General features: G+C 47.1%; 1 protein-coding gene across 1 annotated transcript in view; it reads left to right on the forward strand.

The window, feature by feature from the left end:
- The window catches only part of TRERF1 (transcriptional regulating factor 1), a 635163-nt gene that overhangs the window by 415767 nt on the left and 198029 nt on the right, over positions 1-21367 (forward strand). Inside the window, exon 9 of the mRNA XM_086927823.1 lies at positions 9582-9648. Within this exon, the coding sequence (XP_086783949.1) occupies positions 9582-9648 (67 nt within the window). The remainder of the gene's footprint in view (positions 1-9581; positions 9649-21367) is intronic.

The raw sequence follows: 21367 nt of genomic DNA on the forward strand, positions 1-21367 counted from the left end.
ACAGGAGCACGTGGAAACAGGATGGTCTATGGTTAAGACTTCCTTATTGGTCTATGAAGATTGAGGTTTCTCAACTTGAAACATAGTGAGTAGTGTATATTTTATGTATAGTCACACTGGGTGTGGTGACGGTTAGTGTTAGCAGACAATCAATTATATTGGACATTAGGAACGGGTTCTAATATATTGTACATATTGTATATTTTGTAGATATGTTGAGCAACTTTCAGTCCTGAGGATGGTCTTGGTGAAAATCGCATGTTAAAGACCGAAACGTCGACGCCTATATACTGTTTGGTTACAAATAAGAACTACAACATTCATGTCAAAAATTGTTGAATGAGCTGACTGAGACTTCAGGAGCACGTTATGTATATATGTATATAATACATACAATACCAACAGTATAACACACTATCGGAAGGATATTGATTGTAATAGTGTGGTTTGTGTTGCCATTTTCTATTTGTTGCAAATTATTAATTGTTTCTTATATAATATATGATATAAAGTTGAAAAACGATCGATACCATGGTTCCGATGTCTATTTGATTGAATGTACATATTGATGGCTTGTGAAAAATATTAATTAATAGTGGAAACAATTCCTCAAGGTACCTTTTCTATATTGCATATTTACCCAGTTCCTTGGGGATTATTGGGTTGCCCTGTCTTTATTTCCTGTGTGTTACAGCACATGATGCAAGATGAACTCTCTAGCGTGCACACAGCCGCTTCCAAGTACCCCAGCTGCCAGTTTTCCGTGAATCATGACTTCTTTTACTCTTCAGCTCACTGTCATTGTTACATGCCCCTGCTTTGAGGGTCATAGTATGGAGCTGAGGAGTCCCTCTCACCTTCTCAGAGCCATCAGGTCTTTCTGCCAGTCCAGTCTCCTTCAGCATTGCCTGTTGCAACAGGTAAAGCTGCTGCACCAAGTGCTGGAGCAGATAAGCTCCTGTGGTCTGGTGTCAATGCAGAAACCCCCGCAGGACTAGTAGTTGGGCATTGGCGTCTAGGGCAGTGCTGCTTGGTTCCCCCCGCCACCCACTATTGCCACAGCACCCCCTCTTGCAGGTTAGTGCCGGCCGAGGGCCACCTTCGTACACAGCCTTCAACCAGGTACTAGCATCGATCAGGCGCTAGTGTCATTTGAGACACACACAGCGTTTCTTAAATCAGGGCACATATTGCTGCAGGGGAGATACATGCTTCATATTCTGTGCATACAGTGTCATTTTATGCTGTGGTTCTGCCAGATCGTTACATAAATTTGCTCCCTTATCATGCTGGAGCTATCTTGTGATGCGGCACTCTAGCACACCCTCAGTGAGCAATAAAAATCCTTCAAGGTAAGTTCAGAATAAGTACTTTAGCTAATACATTTTGTTTCCAAAACACAACATTATCCTTGAACTGCTTCTCTGTATTCAGAATCAACTTCCAAAAAAGCGTTCAAGACGAAGCACAGTCTCCAAGGATTTCACAAACTCTTGCTGCAACAAAAAACTATATCTGAAAGAGACTTCAAGAATCCTTACCTTAGAATAGTCTTCAGTCTTCAGATTGGATCCGGAAATGTTTTTATGATCAGTACCCATGCGCGTCAGTAGGTGGTGTTCGATTTTGCTTGACGTTGTCTGCATCGTCCTCACTGAAAGTGACATGCAGGGCCCCTATAGGCACTACCCCAGCGTGCTGATGTCAGTTCCTTTCTTGTTATGATAGGCCTAGCTTAGGGTACGAATAGAAGGGGTCTGTTGACCCTTATGAATACTTGTTAGAAGAGACAGAGGACAATTGGTTCGAAGATCTGGCAGAAACCATAGGATTGGACACCTCTCCAGACACCGGTCTGGTTTCTCCTCCTACCTTGACTACAGAGGAGGGTGGCTCTTTCACAATGGTGGTGCAGTTGGAGGCTGAGGTTCACCTTATGCTGCCCTCAGTGGCAGTCACAACAAGTGTCTTGACGGAAGTGCTTCAACCGGGATTTGCACCTACAATACAGTTGCTCCCATTTATTAAAGCCGTTACGGATGTCTTACTCTGGCCCTGATCCAAGCCCTGCACAGGGACACCTGTGCAGAGGACAAATGCCACCTGCCATGAACCCTGCCCAGAGAATCTAAATTTCCTCCCCCGGAATCCCACCCCAGAGAGCTTGGTTGTCCATGCCTTCACCTCCAAAAATAACCCCAGGCACATTCCCTGTCACTTCACCGGACAGGGAATCCAAAATGCTGGATACCTTTTGGGGACTTGAATATTCTTTTCTGCCAGACTACCACTGCAGTAAGTGGACATCTCATGCCTCTTTGGCCGATGCTCCCATACCATCTGCAACTTGGTTGCGCAAGTGCTACCCATGGTCTCGGAGGAGGCCTGAGCCATATAGTCAAGCAGTTGTTGATGGGAGGGACGCATGTCAGATATAGTGTCCCCTTTGGACAATTTATAAACTAGAAGAAACACTTTGAGTCTCACCAGACATCAATCAATTAAATCCATTCAATCTAAGCAAGAGCGAAGATGATGCAAACATAGTCAGAAATAAAAAAAGTACACAATTCAATTTAAGTACACAATTTATTATACCAACAATAAAAATCAGATTCAAAATGAAAGTGATTATACATATATCCTATCACATTACATACAAATAATCATAACACAGTGGGAATAAAACAAAAACGTTTCCAATAAAATAGAATGGGATACAATAGTCAGACTTAAATCTGTAAGATGGAGAAGTTGTATAGTCCAATGACTTAGCGTATCACAATTCAAAATGGCAAAGTGTTTCTTCTAGTTTATAAATTGTCTAAAGGGGACACTATATCTGACATATTGTCGTTTGGAACCCTACCCCTTTGGTTGCTGGGGTCCCTCTCTTTTATTAGAGAGATGGGAGGGACGCAGCGAAGTTCACCATACGATGTGGGCTGAATAAGGCGACTCGCTGGGCAGAGCTATTTCATCATTCGTGTAACTTCTGCGCCACACTTGCTGACAGCCACTGGCTTTTCAGGGGAAGTCCAGGCTTCGCTCACGGACATGCCTTTTGATGGCTGTCAGTTTGGAGAGAAGGTAGACTTTGCACTCGAAGGCTTCAAGGACGGCTGAGCTACAGCCAGATTTTTGGACCTTTCGATGGCTGCTTGCCAACCCCAGTCCTCCTTTCGCCCCTTTCCTGGCCACAGAAAGGACCTTCCAACTGCGTCTTTACATGCCCAGCCACACCGGCCAGCAACCTTCTCAAATTTCTTTGGGTGGCAGAGACCGTTCCCACAGACCACATGGGGCATTCAGCCAGAGGTCAAGCCAGTCACCCTCTTAAGGCTGGTTCAGGTGTTCAAGGACAACACCACCGCCACGTGGTCCTGCAACATACAGGGTGGAGTGGGGTTGTGGACCTTTTCGTCAAGAGGCTCTGCGCCTCTGGACATGACTCGAACATCAGGGCATCGCCTTAGTGGTTCAAGACCTGGCGGCCTCTCTGAATGTCAGGGCAGACAAATTCAGCCATTGATGCCTAACAGATCACAAATTATATCTCCATCCGGAGGTGGTGAAAGGTCTTTTTTAAAGAATGAGGAGAGCCTTGGTTGGATCTGTTCGCAATGTCGGAAGTGTTGCATGCTGGAGTTTCAAAGGTGGCTCTCTCTTGGAAACGTTTTTCATCTTGAGTGGAGCTCAGGCCTCCTGTACGCCTTTCCACCAAAACCACACCTGCCCGGAGTTCTCAAGAACATTGGGAATGACTGGGCCTAAGTTATTTTTGTGACTCCAGATTGGGCAAGGAGAGTCTGGTATCTCCAGCTGTTCGATCAAGCTCCCTCTTTGAGAGGATCTTCTGTCCCAGCAAGAGGGCAGGGTTCTGCACTCAAACCTGACAACACTTTGCCTTCATGCGTGCAGATTGAGCAGATACAGCTTTTGACCTTCTGTCTGTAGTTTTTACTGTTATCTTGGCAGCCAGGCGTCCCACCATCAAGACCGTATACCTCTGATGTTGGAGTAAATTTGTGGCATGGTATACAGATAAAAAAGTTCACCCCCCCCTATTGGCACCCCTTGTTGTTTTGTTTATTCTTACCCTATCCCAGCAGGGCTCTGCTTTGGGCACTGTAAAATGATATCTTTCTGCCATCTGAACATTTCTACTGTTGCCAGATCAACTATCTCTGTTCAAGTCCTTTATTGTACATAGGTTTTTGAAAGGACTCCAACACATGTTCCCACCTTCACACTTCATCATGCCTTAGTGGGACCTTAACTTAGTCCTAACGTTTCTCGTGTGTGCTCCTTTCGAGCCATTACCCAACTGCCCTATAAGGCTCCTTACTATAAAAAAACTGCCTTTCTAATGGCATTAAAATCTGCCTGGACAGTCAGTGAGTTACAGGCTTTTCTCACCTCATCCTCCTTACCTTAGTATCTATCCAGACAAGCTGGTTCTTCTGACTAAAGCATCCTTTCTACCGAAGGTGGTCACTCCCTTTCATGTAGGCCAGTCTATCACCCTGCCTACTCTTTATGCTCCGCCTCACCCCTCTAAAGAAGAGGAAAGACTCGTCTGGACCCAAAACGAGCATTGTCGTTCTACCTTGACCACACAAAATAGTTCCGGGTTGATGACTAACTCTTTGTGGGGCATGTCCGAGCCAAAAAAGGAAAGGCATGGCAAAAATGGACCATCTCACGATGGATAGTGCTCTGCATCAAAATCTGCTACACATTGGCCAAAAAGCAACCCCCTGAAAGTTTACAAGTTCATTCCACCAGAGTCAAGGCTGCGACCACTGCTTTAGCTCACGGGCTACCTGTCCTAGATATCTGTCAGGCAGCACTGTGGACTTCCCTGTACATGTTGGCGAAACACTACTGCCTGGACAGTTTTTTTTACTCTACCTAGCCGCAGAGTCCTTACCGACCCACCCATCCTCCCTGCTCTGTGAACGGATTCAGAGTGAAGGGCTGCTTGTCTCTGAAAGGTCCTAGTTTCACGCACCAGTAGTCTGTGTTCTTCATAGCTCCACGCTTCTGCCGTGGAAAGCCACCGAAAGAAACTGACATCAGCATGCGTGAGTGGTGCCTATATAGGCACCGCACATGTCAATTCCAGCAAGGCAGACGGTGCCACACGGAGCTGAACTATGCGACCCACTGGTGCTCTGGGGCAGTAATAACACAAGGACTCTTTAAAGAACCCCTGTTAAGCTGGCAAATAAAAGTAAAATGAGATTTCGCTCCATCTAACATCAGCGTTTATTTTCCAGCATAGCACACGTAAACGCACTGTCATTTCGCTTCCACATGTCAGCAGCGCTTATTTTCCACCATTTCGCACTGACTGCAATGTCATATCACTGCCAAAAGTCAGCAGTGCTATTTTCCATCATAGCCGCGAGTGCCAAAGACAAAGTATCAAATATATATTGTAAACACCAGAGATATTCTGTTACTGCACACAGAGTTTATGTCCCACCTTCAATCAACAAGCATACCAAGTGCAAGGCAAAACTTTTACAACTGATGTGTAGCTTCTCCTACACCGCCTGTGCCATTAAATGTTAATGGGGCTCTGAACGGAGGAGAAAGGCAAACCAAGCAGAACATCCAATCTTACGAGAGGCATCACATGGAACAAAGTCCCTCGAGAGCTTAACATGGACAAAGAATTGACTGTACATATCTAGCTCCAACATTGTCCTGCCACTATCCCCGTACATGCCAACATTCATTTTAGCACTCTGTGTTCTTGTGCATGACACCCACTTGGGTTATATATCTGATTAAATTACATCAGTGATTCACACTCCTTACCTTTGCCTCATGTTTTTTTGTATAATTGTCCTGCCACAGCTCTGACAATTACTGCTATATGTGTACTCATATATCAATAGATATGGAAATGTACTGTGTAATCACATGTACCCACTGGTGCTCGATGGCAATCATGTGATATTGCTTTTTATGCACAAATGACAACCATGGAGGCCGTATCATGTACCCAGATTTCTTCCATCCAGAAGGGACATACCAGCTGTGCTATTGCCACATGTACACCACAACCAGGCATCATTGCATACATATTTTAGTTACATGGTGCGAGTATGCCTTATCTTAGGTAGCCATCTAGGGCGGCATCCATTTTCAATTTGACATGTCATGGCACGCTCGTTAGGAAATGGCATATCATGCACCTATTTTTCTCGCTTCCAGGAGGGGCATACTGGCTGCGCTGCACGCATGACCAGACATTATTTCAAACATATTTTAGTTACATGGGGCCAGTATGCAGTATTTTGGATGGCCCACTTGGGTGGCATCCAGACGTAATGCGACATGTCGTAGCACACTCATAATGTTGTGTCGATCATAATTTCAGGCACACATTAACATTTATCAACGTGGCGTGCTTAACATTGCAACACATTGTTGGCAAGGAACATGCACTAGGTCACAATCGGCTCTTACATGAGATGCGAATTATCTATACCGAGCGAGCCCACCAGATACACAAGTAGCAGACTTGTGGCAGACCTCATCCCAATACAACGGATTATACATACCGGGACTTGTCAAGTGCTTTTCATGAATTGAAGGAGTAGACCGCACGCAACACCGACATGCATTACATGAGTTAATTTGAAATATTTGAGCAGTTTTGTACAATTTTGGTTTAATTGTACATTATTGTATAGAGCACAGAATGAATGTATTTGTATTTTATTTCACTTTGATGTCACCCGGTGGTTAATTAAAACAATCTGTTCACTATGTTCTTTATGAAGGTAATTGAACCTACACTTGAGAAAGGGTGCTCAGCTGATGCGCGTTGTTCCTGACATGGCAATACATTTGTTTTGATCACCGTAAGGAGTGCCTCTGACTACTTTTCTTCATGATTCCACAATTAATACGTGCGCTCACCCCCAGATCTGTGCATTGAGTATATTAAACTTTGCCTGTCCACACCGTAGGTTGCAGCAGTAACTATCCTAAGACGAAAGGTCCCCAAAACAGGAAGTCCCACTGTGTGAAAGGATCCATGAATCCAAACGCACGGGGAGTTTAATATACTCAACGTGCAGGATCTGTAAGTAACAAGATCCCACCACACTCACAGCACACTTTAGGGTGTGCGTTGATATATTTACCTGGATTGGCCTTCAATACTTTTCTGCCCACACTCACTTATATGGTCCTGAAGAAAGCCTCATGAATATCGTAGAAGGCTGAAACTAGAATACCTACACTCTTTAGGGATATTGAGGCACATTTTCACCTCATGTATATCCCAACTATGTTTTTACTCATGCCCTAGGACGCTTCTGTTAAAACTTTTAGATGGGCATTTCCTAGAGACATTTTTATCATTTACTCACACTTTACATAGCACTACACTTTTCACCAAATAACCTGATCCGCTGTAAATCAGGTGTTGAAGCACAGCTGGATTGCACTCAGCAATCCAGCTGGACCCCGATGATGAAGCATGCCACCTACTAGGTAGGTGGGTGAGGGGTTTCCTAAGACAACCACTGGTTGTCTGCGTTCCTCTACCAGAGTGAAGGTCAACAACTATGACCATAACCCGTTAAGGACTTGTCCACATTGTTTTTGCCTATTACTCTGGGAAGGGGACAAGTACCTGTTCCATTTCCTTACTCTCTAGTTGTTTATTTGCTGAAATCTTACATCATCACTGCAATACACCCGACATTTTTAAAAATGTCAAATCAGAAAAATCCAGCCCGGAGCAGCAATGTCTACCCTTGCTAAATTACTTCTCTAATGATCCAAAAACACAAATCAATAAATGGAAATCTCTGGAGAACAATTTTGTTTCGGAGGTATATTAGGGGCCAGGATTATATATTTTTATCACATACATGACATCGGCTCAGTATTTCTCAAGAGTGGGGTAGTTGCCCATCATATGAATGAACTCAGCAACCAGCTTACGGCATCTCATGGATTGAGTGTACATCTTTCCAATCTTGAGAGGTCAAATAAGCTCTTTGTAGCATGTTAAACTGTATGTAGTTAAGCCACAAATTTTGTGAGGTCCTTCTCGGTAAAACGCTCTGCTTCCCATGACTCCCTGAGCAAACCCAGGGTGCATCACTGTATAATTAATGAGCTGTCTGATTAGTTTCCTTGTGTTTCTCATAGTTGGAAGAATTGTAAGGGTTCAAGTGTTTGTTGCTTCTGTTGACAAATTTGTCATTGCGTATTGACTGCTTTGACTAATTTGTCTAAATAATAACTGCCTCGTCTGGAGTCCACAGTTATCAAGAATATCAAAGCTAACCATTGTGACTTTTTGAACAAGCCATCCACCTTGGTGAAATCTGCTTCTGTCTAAGGTGCAAGGCTCCTTGGTATGATCCAAACTAATTGTGTGGAGAGACCGATAAGTATGGAGAGACCTATGAGATGTATGACGGGTGCTTATGAAGTCACCTCCTTTGTTAAGTTAAAGGTTCATTATAAGCACACGAGCACTGTGCTGACAATTGCCAAGAGACCTGGAGGTATTCTTGCTTTAGGGATGAAAACTTTGCATGAGTTCCAACCCATGAGTGTGCTTTTGTCAACCCAGCTCTGAGAGCAAATGACCACTGAACCATTGGGCTACCCTCCATAAAATCCCATCCCCCCATCCCATCCCGAAAGCTTTAGCCTTCCATCTTTCAATGTGCCTTCTCAAGGTTTGTCACTGCACTTCTTAGTGGAACGGGCACTGGCTTTTGGGATAGTAACTCCAGTGTAGCCATCTCATTACACATCTCTTGACACATTCGAATCCTTTTTAGCCCTTGCATCTCTTCCTTTTTTAAATTTCATTGAAAAGGTTTTTTCTACTGAAATTATAACAGAATCAAAAATTAGGACTTTTAGGCCACCTTTTGAAAACAGGCAGAATTCTGCAACAAACAAGCAGACACAAAATGATAGTTAGGAACATATAATACCAAAACAACCTTCAAACTAATTTTAATGGCTAAGATACTCCAACTGTTATCAGGATATTACAGTAGATGTGTTCTGTGAATTTACAGTTACATGATAACACTGTTTTAAGATAGAAAACACCAGATACAACTTTCGCTTCAAAAAGGTCCACAAAACCACCAAGAAATCACAATCTGCTTAGCTCAGTTCTAGGAGTAGATATTTGGTGCGTGTTTTGTATCTAATAATTGAAGAACTGCTAGTTGTCAAGGTCAGTGCAGGGCCATACACCGACCTTAATACCCTGTAATCCCGAAAAAATGCACTACATCTGTAAGAAGAGTTACAAACCCAAGTTTAATGTTCAACACATCATTCATATTCCTCCAACACATGAACAACTCATCAAAGAACACAAATGTCTACACTTATCTTTGATAGAGTAGACATCTTAAACATTATCCGCAAGAGGTTGCAAGAGATTTGCAGAGGCGTTGTTTAGAAAATAGTTTGAAACTGCATGTGACTCATTATTATTGTCATACTGTCATAATTGTGTACACGTGTTCTTCTATTCTGATGCTTCTGTACTTGGAATTTTGTTCTTCCTTCAGACAGTTTAGATGGTGGAAGCATTCCTGTAACCCCGGGTCCTGGAGAACAAACTATTGATATTGAACCGTAAGTTCATTTTAATATAGTTATTAAATAACTTGCAGTGTTATATTTATGTCTATGTTCTATATTACCAACTCAAATGCGTTCTACTTCTCTGGAATGAGAAGGCTTGGTAAAAGCAGAAAGTAATATAATTCAACGGGTGAAGAAGAGAGCCATTGCCTTGACCTCTTAGCAACATTTGCTTTGTATTTATTTTCACTCAGTGGCAATTGTTCTGCTTTAATTTAAATTATGTTCAGAGTATTTCTATTTGGTTTAGACATAAACACATCTGCAGCATAATAATATCAACTAAGCATGAAATGGTTCCTCTGTCAACACCATTTTACTTAAAACAGTATGAAATATATATTCTGCTCAAGGATCCTTTTTGGAGACAGTATTTCCAAACAAGGGGTTGGGTGGGTTGGGTTAGTGGCACAGGAGGCAGAGGAGAGAGGTATGTGCTAGAAAAAATGTATATCAATTTGTCACTTTGTTTTTATTGAAGAATTGTGCAGTCGTCTGTATAATTCCCGGCGCACGTGGTCACAATGTGCGAGATTGACATAAAAATGGTCTACATACAGCTGAGTGCCCTCCCAGTGTCCACAACGGTCCCAAGAATAACCTGGGGCTAAGTCCGCAGTAAACCTAAAGTACATTTTCCCCTGCCAGGTGTACTGAACAAATCCCATGGAACAAAACAAGTGTAACAATAGCAAAAAAATAGGAACAGAATACAGAACCAAAAACTCTGACAGCGATTGGCAGTGGTGATACAACCTATACTTTCTCAAGTCATATAAATGGTCTTGAATACATTCTGGAAGTATATTAATTTAAATTCTAATTTAGTTGGTTTTCATCTAGACCTGAGCATGGTCGCACTATACAGCCAGGCAGAATAACAACAGAACACAGGCATTACTCAGACAGACTTTGAAGAAAGGCTTACTCCTTGATCCTTATGATAAAGTTGACATTATCACAATGTGTTTGGCCAAATTGTGAAATCCACTTGGTATGTCCGTGTCTCTAAGATCCCTTGTCTTCAGTCACTGCATGCTTGATACATATGTTCATATTTAGTTGCAAAGTATGTATTTATTACAGTAGTCAACCAAGTAAAATGGGATGGCTATATATTTAGTTAGCTGTATATTACATTTCATATACATATAACAATGTTTTCACAGTTCTTATACCATTGTTAAATATAGTTGTTGTTTCTAGTTGAAGTGTGGAGTGGATTTATGGGTAACAGATAGAGATTGACCCAGCCACACATGGCCGCTATCCGACTCTTCTGTTCTCAGTGATATGATTGCGAGAGCTTCTCGGTGCTCAACCGTTTCAAGTACTTCGCTTTGAAATATACCTTCTTTGGGGCCCTGACACTGTGGAGAAGGGACTCCTCCTCACACCTCGCACTTGGCTCCCACTCCTGCCTCATAACTACAGACTGTTGAGTTCCTAGGAAACTGGGGATCTCCTTCTGCTCTCTTTCTGCGCCATGCAACCACTAAGGCGTGCGCCTAACTTCGCCCCCCCCCACCAAAGACTAGTTGACTACATCAATACGTCCATCTCAGGTGCACGTTTTATACCAAACAATGACCAAACCATTTTCTAGGGGTAAACAGCCCTATTATATTCGAGTTACAGCCCTTTGTACACTCCTCCAGATATATTGACGGTCGCCTTGTTTTCCTCAGGATTATCCCTAACTGCTCTTGCTGTACTTAACGGACAAGATGGCTCAAGAGCTGCAACAAGCAAGTTGAGGCCCCTAAGCATCCTGATCAACATTGCTTGCTTCTCTGATGGATGCAATTCCAACACTAGTTTTAATCCCTGACATGGTCACTGTGTAACTCTGTTGAAATCTTTATAACATCAACTCTGATTCACTAACTTTCCAGTCAGTCTAGGGCAGAGGGCTGCGCATGCTGCCACCTACCCATTGTCAATATTGGAAGAACGCAAGTGGTAGGTGTGCCCTGTGAGGTCTCTATAAGTTTTGACACTCTTAACGTACAAATACCCGCTCATCTACTGCATGAAAACGATAATGGGGTGACTAAAACCATTACAAAACAACTTTTAGACATTTCCTGACATTGGAGAGACACCTTTACATTTCAGGGCAAAAACCTCACTCCTGAAAGACAGGACACCTCCTCACAGACTGATACCCATAGCAGATAGCCAAGCAAAGCTCCTAGATGGTGCAGAAGACACCCCAGGGCAAGCTCCAGCACCCTGGGACCCCTACAGCAGCTCCTTCTCCGGAGCAAGCCTGAGATGGTAGACTCTCAGCGTTGGCAATCGCTGCTGCATTTTGAACACCCCCCCCTCCTTCGCCCAATGCTCTTTTTGTCATCTCCTCTGAGGGTTCTGACAGAGATGATACTTCTTCAATCGGCTTAAATGAGCTGTACTCGCGCCTAAAGGTTACTCGCCAGATGTCTGATGGCTTGCAGTGAGCAGCATACAATTCTTTAGAATTTTCTCATATCATTTAGCACTTTTATATTGGATATGTTGCTTCTTCTTGAAGCTGTCCTCTCTGGGGGAGACATGTGAGGAGGACACCTTCAGGGTCTCTAGTGCCCTGTGATAAGGGACTCTGGTATGATGTAGAGGGCATTTGGTCCTCCTGGGTGATGCCAAGAAAACAGTCAGAGATGCTGTGAGGATACTCGAATACTTATTGCAACATTATTTCTCCACACTTCTTACTTTTGGGAACCAGCCAAACAGTAAAACCCTCTTGTTGTAGGAACCTCTGTCTGCACTTACCTGATTTGCAGTAGTCCACTCTCTCTACTCCCTGTGTTGATGGCCATCTTTATTTAGCTGTTTGGGCGGTCAACCGTTTGCCCTCTGCCACTTTTATATCCAATGTTACACTTTGTAGTTTAATTTAATCTGTTAATTTCCACACAATATGAAGGGCGGTACACCTGTAATCACTTGGAGATTATCCCCACCTTACCCTCATCATGGTAGAAGTTGTAGAACTGCACTGTGGGGGTCCTACACTAATCCACTACCACAGCAGTGGCACACCTTCTACAATATTCCATTATAACTTAAAGAATTAAAGGCTTGTACAACACTGACAAACAATATAAAATATGATCCTAGCTTATATGCAAAGATGGCTCTGTTATAAGAATCCAATATTACACTTGGGGAGGTAATTTGCTGGCTGAAAAAATAGAGACGGCAAATATATATTACTAGCTATTCAGAAAATGCCAGAAGGGCACTAATATGGATCTGAAAGAGACACGTTAGTGATAGATTCCTTACCTTAGAATATCCCCAGGCGTCTGACTGGATCCGGAAATTTTTGCGTAGCAATACCCCTACGCGCTGGCAGGTGTCGTCCGCGGCTTTGCGTCCGTCGTCGGCATCGTTAGCGACGGAATGACGTCGTCGGAGTACTTAGACGCCGCCCATGCGCGCTGACGTCAGTTCTTCTTTTTTCCGCGTCAGCTAGCGCAGATCTGGAGAAGCTCTACCCCTTAGTCTGTTTTTACTAAACTTTTTGATCTTTTTGATCATCTCTCTACTCGAGTCTTCGACTCCAACGGTGCCGGTAGGGATGCCCGAGTTCAAACCCTGTTCCAGGTGCGACCGACTGATGTCGGTTACCGACCCCCATCGCTGGTGCCTCAAGTGTTTAGGCCTCGACCACGACGACCGCACCTGCTCCGACTGCCGGGCCCTGACGTCTAAGGCTAGGCAAGAGCGGTCTCGCAAGCGACTGGAGCTCCGGCAGTCGACCCCGCGACGCACCCGGTCCCGGTCCCACGGGAGGTCGAGGGACAGGTCGCGAGGTCGGAGCCCTCGCAGCTCTGGAAGTGGTCATCGGTCGTCAGGATCCAAGTCCTTAGGTAAGAGGCATCAGAGGTCGGAGAGACATCATCGTTCCTCCGACCCACCCCGGCGCTCGCACGATGCGACCGGGGGTTCGGGTGACACCACCCATGCGGCTCCGCTGGAGTCGCAGTCGTCGCCGCCTGCCCCACACCTTCGGGTCCCTGGGCAAGACTCCTGAGGAGAACGAGCGGTACCTCATGGCCTTGAGGTCCCTCCCTCCTCAGCCTGGCTCCATGGCGCCTTCGGGCCCAACGGCCCCGGCTGGAGGGCCTAGCGGGTCGGGTGCTTCGGCTCCGACGCCGCCAGGTGCTTCGGCGGCGGCTACTTCGGTCCCGGCGCCGCAGGCCCTCTCTGGATCCGCTTCTGGATCCAGGTCATCGCCGGTCGACCTCACGACCTCGCCGATGCCAGCCCTACGGGTGTCGCCCCCGGCGCCTGATATGGGTGCCGTCCCCGATCCTACCCTCGGTCCGGTTCTGGCGCCGCATCCAACGGCATTTGGAGATTTCTATTTCCATGAACAGGACCCATCTGTTGAGCCTGTACTACAGGAGATGGGTGACGAGGGTGATTAGGAGGGGTCTGAGGACCTTCTGGCACAGGAGTGCCAGTCACCTCAGGACTGGACATATGAGCTTGGGGAAGCCAGTGGCATTGGCACTTCGCCAGACACTGGATTTGTCTCCCCTCCCACCGTGGCTACGGAGGAGGGGGCTGCTTATAGTGTAGTGTTGAGACACGCACAGCCAAAGCCTTAAACAATGAGCTCCCTGTCGCGGCCGTGAGGACTAACCTTCTCACAGAGGTCCTTAAAACGCAGTCAAGCTCCAGTGAGCCTCTGCTGCCGTTTAATGAGGCCTTGTGTGACGTTCTTGTGGGCACTTGGTCCAAGCCCGCCACAGGTCCGCCTGTGCATAGGAACGTGGCCAGACGCTACCGCCCGGCCCCGGGCGATGCTTGCTTTTTGTCCACCACCCCACCCCTGAGAGCCTGGTCATCCAGGCCTCCACTTCCCAGACCGCATTCCCGACGGCTCCACCCGATCGGGAATCCAAGAGGTATGAGCAGTTTGGGAAGAAGGTGTTCTCGTCCCTCAGTTTGGGACTGCGGTCAGTTAATACCGCATGCCTCTTGGGCCGCTATACCCACACCCTGTGGGACGCGATCGCGGACCTGCTGCCTCAATGTCCGGAGGAGGTCCGGGCAACACTCACCCAAACCCTTGCGGAGGGTCGAGATGCAGAGCGGTATTCCATCCGGTGTGGGCTGGAAACCACGGATTCACTGGGCAGGGCGATGGCAACGACAGTGGCGGTTCGACGCCACGCCTGGTTGAGGTCCGCCAACTTTTCGGCCGATGTCCAGGCCACTCTGCTGGACATGCCGTTTGATGGCCGTCACCTCTTTGGCGACAAGGCAGACCATGCGCTGGAGCGATTTAAGGACTCCAGTGCTACGGCCAAGTCCTTGGGCCTCTCGGCCCCTCGCCAGCAAACGGGTGCCTTTCGCTCCTTTCGTGGCCAAGGAAGGGGCGCCCCCACACATGCTGCCAGCCACGCGCCGCAGAATGTCCAACAGCGCATTGGCGGCCGTGGAAACCGCCATGGCGGCGTTCGGGGACAACGGCGCGCCCAGTCCACACCTTCCCCCGCAGCACCTGCCTCAAAACCCTCCTAGTCCGTGCTTTCAGACCCATGTGACGCCAGTGGGGGGCAGGGTTTGCCATCACCACTTCCACTGGCGCACCGTCACATCGGACAGTTGGGTGCTGCAAATCGTCCGAAGGGGCTACTCCCTCCCCTTCGAGGCGACCCCTCCAGCCATGCCACCGCAATTCCACCGCTTGTCGGGGGATCACTTGCAACTTCTGCAGGAGGAAGTCACGGCCCTCTTGGCCGAGGGGGCCATCGAGCGCGTTCCTGGGCCAGAAGTAGGGTGTGGTTTTTACTCCCACTACTTTCTGGTACCCAAGAAGGACAAAGGGGGCCTATGCCCTATCTTGGATCTACGGAACGTTAACGGCTTCCTCCTGAAGGTGAAGTTCAAGATGCTGACTCTGGCTCAGGTCTTAGCTGCCCTGGATCCAGGAGACTGGATGGTAGCGTTGGACTTGCAGGACGTCTATTTTCACATCCCCGTCCTGCCGGCCCACCGGAGTTACCTCAGGTTCGCGGTAGGCCACGAGCACTTTCAGTTTACCGTGCTCCCCTTCGGCCTTACCAGCACCCCACGGGTGTTCACCAAAGTGATGGCGGTGGTCGCAGCCCATCTGCGCAGGTTAGGGGTTTCAGTCTTCCCCTACCTCGACGACTGGTTGTTGAAGGCGAGCTCGCCCCAGACAGTCGTCAACCTCCTCCAGACTACGGCCGATCTCCTGCATCTGCTGGGGTTCTCCATCAACGTGCCGAAGTCACACCTGTGTCGATCTCAGAAGCTCCTCTTCATCGGAGCGGTTCTGGACTCGGCGCAGTTTCGGGTTTATCCACCCGAACAGCGGGTTCGGGATATTCAGGCTCTGATTCTGATCTTTCAGCCTTTATCCCGGGTCTCGGTCAGGTTGACGCTGCGGCTTCTGGGGCTGATGACCTCCTGCATCCTTCTGGTGCATCAGGCCCGGTGGCGGATGCGGGCCCTGCAGTGGGACCTGAAGTTTCAGTGGGCCCAGCATCAGGGCAACCTGTCCGACCATGTCTTGATCTCGGAGGGCACTGCAAAACAGCTGCAGTGGTGGCTCACGAACCGCGATTGGGTCAGTGGCAGATCCCTCTCCCTACCCCACCCGGAGCACGTAGTTGTGACGGACGTGTCCCTCCTGGGTTGGGGAGACCACATGGGAGAGGCGGAGATCAGGGGTCTCTGGTCTCCAGCGGAGTCCCAGCTCCACATCAACCTTCTTGAGCTGCGGGCGATCCGACTTGCACTGAAGGCATTCCTCCCCTCTGTCCGAGGGAGTGTAGTGCAGGTGTTCACAGACAACACCACCGCCATGTGGTACTGCAACAAACAGGGCGGGGTGGGGTCGCGGACTCTATGCCAGGAGGCTCTGCGCCTCTGGCAATGGCTGGAACATCAGGGCGTGACCCTGGTGGTTCAACACCTGGCAGGTTCCCTGAACGCCAGGGCGGATGAACTCAGCCGTCGGTGCATGATGGATCTCGAATGGCGTCTGAACTTGGACGTGGCGCAAGGCCTCTTTCAGCAGTGGGGAGAGCCTTGGTTAGATCTATTCGCCACAGAAGAGAACGCGCAATGTCATCAGTCCTGCGCGTTGGAGTTTGCAAGGCGGCACTCGCTCGGGACGCTTTTCATCGCGAGTGGAGTTGCGGTCTGTTGTACGCCTTTCCTCCTATACCACTTCTGCCCAGAGTGCTGAAGAAGATCAGGCGCGACCTGGCCCAGGTTATCCTTGTGGCTCCGCACTGGGCACAAAGGTACTGGCATCCCGAGCCACTCAGCATGTCAGTCGATCCCCCAATTCGTCTGCCTCTTCGGGAGGACCTTCTGTCGCAGCAGCAGGGGACGGTCCTCCACCCGAACCTGTCCAGTCTCCACCTACAAGCTTGGAGATTGAGCGGCGACAGTTGAGGCCATTTGACTTGCCTCCCGAAGTCTGTAATGTCATTCTGGCAGCCAGGCGTCCCTCCACAAAGTCGGTATATGCCTGCAGGTGGAACAGATTTGTGGCATGGTGCACAGCAAAGGCTGTAGATCCTCTCAATGCCCCTCTTTCTGAGGTCCTTCTCTTCCTTCTTTTTCTTGCCCAGCAGGGCTCTGATCTGGGCACTATCAAGGGCTACCTTTCTGCCCGTTCAGCCTTCTTAAGGCTACCTGATCAGCCTTCTTTGTTCAAGTCCCCCATTGTAAACAGATTCTTAAATGGCATCACTCATATGTTCCCTCCTGTTCCTTTCGTGATGCCCCAGTGGGACTTGAATCTTGTACTTACCTACCTAATGTGTGCTCCCTTTGAGCCGCTCCATAACTGTCCTCTCCATCTTCTTACCTTGAAGACTGCTTTCCTGGTTGCCATCACCTCTGCCAGGAGAGTGAGTGAGCTCCAGGCTCTTTCTTCTACACCGCCTTTCCTCTCTGTTCATCCGGACAAGGTTGTGTTGCGGACAAGACCTTTGTTCCTGCCCAAGGTTGTCACAGCCTTCCACATCGGGCAGTCCATTTCCTTGCCCACCTTCTTTCCGCCTCCGCATCCTTCGAAAGAGGAAGAGAGGCTCCACCGTCTGGACCCAAAACGTGCACTCTCTTACTATTTGGATCGCACACGCCAGTTCCGGGTGGATGACCAACTCTTTGTTGGTTACGTGGGCGCTAAGAAGGGAAAGGTGGTGCACAAGCGCACCATCTCGCGGTGGATCATCTTGTGTATCCAGGCGTGTTACTCCTTGGCAAAGAAGGAACCCCCTGTGGGACTACGGGCTCATTCTACCTGAGCCACGGCGACTACCACTGCCCTGGGCCGTGGAGTGCCTTTGCAAGATATTTGCCAGGCAGCTACGTGGGCCTCGCTGCACATGTTTGCAAGACATTATTGCCTGGACAGCCAAGTCCGGAGGGATGGCTTCTTTGGCCGTTCCGTCCTCCAGGACTTTCTGGTGTGATTATTGGTTCGCAGTCCTACCACCGGGGTTGGTATTGCTGGGGTATCTATTCTAAGGTAAGGAATCTATCACTTACGTGTCTCTTTCAGATGCACAAGTTACTACTTGTGTAACGATATATCTGTAAGAGACATTAGTTAGTGATAGATTCCTTACCGACCCACCCATCCTCCCCGTTCTACGAACCAATATCTAGGGTTAAGGTCATCCCCTTTCGGTGCCCTAGTTTCATAGCACCAGTGTTGGTTCTATCATGGCTCTGCGTATCTGGCGCGGAAAAGCTGTGTATCAGAACTGACGTCAGCGCGCATGGGCGGCGTCTAAGTACTCTGACGAAGTCATTCCGGTGCTAACGACGCCGCCGACGGACACGGAGCCGCGGGCGACGCCTGCCGGCGCGCAAGGGTATTGCTACGCAAACTTTTGCGGATCCAGTCTGACGCCTGGGGATATTCTAAGGTAAAGAATCTATCACTAACTAATGTCTCTTACAGATATATCGTTACACAAGTAGTAACTTGTGCTTTAAAGCAGGTGCTCCATCTATAGCCATTTACACAGATTTCACTATGATAGCTAAGGCAGACTATTTCACAAAGAAGATTGAGAACGCCGAAGACTCAACAAAAGAGCTTTTTCAGACAGTGACGGAACTAACAAGTAGCCATAACAAATCAATCTCTTTGTAATCTATTTACGGACTTCTTTTTAGAAAAAGTAGGATCAATTGTTAAAGAATTCCCAAATGGTGCACCGTGCCCTGCGTTGGTATCTGCAAATGGGAGCAATTATCCCCTCAATGCGACCAAAACCAAGACCGAATTTGCTATTCCACCAGGAGAGTGTATTATAAAGTTATTAGAAACCGATACTTCTGGCTCACCAGATGCCCCATGCCAGACAAATATAACTAAATAAGCAGCAGACGTTATTGCTTCTAAACTAATACCTACTTACCAAATAATGTGTAATATTTGGGAAAAGACAGCATTGATTCACCTGCTAAAAAAAGCCTCTCTTGACCAGAATGACCCCTGCAATTACCATCCAATCGCCCATCTTCACTTGCCAGCCAAAAAGTGGAAACATTTCTGAATGATCAACTGGTATCTTTTATCAAGACGAACAAACACCTGGATAGTACACAATTTGGCTTCCGGATGGGCCATAGTACGAAGACAGCTTTGCTCAAGGCACCCAAAGAGATCAGGCAGACTTTAGACCAAGGAAAAGGTGCAGCCCTTATCCTGCTAGATCTCTTGGCGGCATTTGACACTGTCCGTCATAAATTATTACTAAGTCATTTAACTGCCTGCGGAGTGACTGGTCAAGCATGGAACTTCTTAAAATTCCACTTAGCGGATCGGGAACAAGTAGTGAAGCTAGAGAATTGTATTTCCCACTTCTTCCTGCCATGTGGAGTCCTACAGGGATCTTCATTGAGCCCTCCTCTTTTTAACATTTATGTTTCCACATTAGCAGACTTGATAAGAAATTTCGGATTTTCACTAACATCCTACGATGAAGACACTCAAATTGTCGTCTCTATTGAAATAACATGATGCTAGCATTGGAAACAGATTTCAAAACTGCATGACAGCTGTCCACAATTGGATGGACTGCTACTACTTTATGCAGAAAAAACAGAGATTCTACTTTTTGGAGCAAAACTATTCTTCTGGGGTCTGTCGGCTTGGGCAATCATTATGGGGTCAATCCCCCTTTCAGTGAAAAGGCTCAAAACTTGGGAGTGGTCATTGATACTAAACTTGATTTTACTGATCATGTAAATAGACTTACTTCCTCCACATTTAACACCCTTAGAATAATTTTAAAAGTTATGCCTTTCGTACCAGCTAATCTGCAAACAATATTAGTTATCTCGCTAATCTTATCCAAATTAGATTATTGCAACAGTCTGCTTTTGACCACTTTTTTTTGTGATAATGTTTTTATTGAAAATAATGCAGGGCACATGATAATCAAAGGGAACATACATTGGATAGCACAGGTTACATTTGACATTTGCAGCTTTATACTTATTAGCAAAATCAGCGGTAAGAGACTCCTTATCATTGATACTTCCCTGGGGTCCCTCCCTCCCTCCCTCCTCCTACTCAGATTCACTTTACCCATTTAGCGTTGTTTGGTCACATAAGTAAATTCTGTATTTGTTCCAGGCTCCCCAAATTTTCTCCCATTTCTGGGGACATCCACGGTGTAGATAAACCACTCTCTCTGCCAGCATTGCTGCATCTATGTCCATGCACCAGTCTTTAAGCGTCGGTACCTCCTCGGATCCCCAATATTTGGCTATATTCCGTTTAGCATACATTTCACCCAGCGTCATCAAATCCTGAGCGTGGTGGGTGAGATCATTCGGCTCCCATATGTTCAGGAGGCAACACCTGGGCTCCGGGACAACCAACACCTCAACCACCTGAGATACCATTCTCATGATTTTGGCCCAGTACGCTGCAATCCTGGGGCATTGCCATATAGTGTGAAAATATGTTCCCTCCTCCCCACAACCCCTATGGCAAAAGTGGTGTGTGGCCCTCCCTATGGTGTGAAGGGTAACCCTCGTATAATATATACGGTGTAATATCTTTAGCTGAACCAGTCGGAGTCTGGAGGGTATAGCCACCTCCAGCGGAGAAGACAGCGCTGTCTGCCAGTCCGCCTCGTCGAATTCCCCCAAATCAGTGAACCATTTGAGCTTTAATTTTAATGTTGGTTCAAAAGTGTTGTTGACTAATTTACAATAAGTAAATGAGGTCGCCTTCTTGGGCATGTGCTCAGTAAGCAATCTGTCCTCTAAAGGAGTGGCCTCAGGTACCTCGGTGCCTGGCGGGAGAACTGATTCCAGGGCATGTTTGAACTTCTTTTGGGTCTTAAGTTGGTTAAAGGACACTGCCTCGCCCTGCTTCCATAAATCTCCCACCGTGGAGATGCCTATTAGGTCCCAAGCCCTGAATCCCTTGCTATTGCGAAGTTTACCCAGTAGCCGCGCTGACCAGAGGGGGGTCATTTGATTGATAGTATCTTTGCATTTAAGACGGGTATGTGCCGCATACCAGATGCTAATTGTATGCGCTGAAGGTCTAGAAAAGGAGGAAGTGCCACCCCTAACATATAATGCGGATTGAACTCCAGCCTCACCCAGTTCATACCTGTCAGGTTGGAACGCTGGTACTATCTGAGATGTGTGTAACCACTAATTAATTATTTTC

This window comes from Lissotriton vulgaris, chromosome 6 (genome assembly GCF_964263255.1).
Source record: "Lissotriton vulgaris chromosome 6, aLisVul1.2, whole genome shotgun sequence".
Classification (NCBI taxonomy): domain Eukaryota; kingdom Metazoa; phylum Chordata; class Amphibia; order Caudata; family Salamandridae; genus Lissotriton; species Lissotriton vulgaris.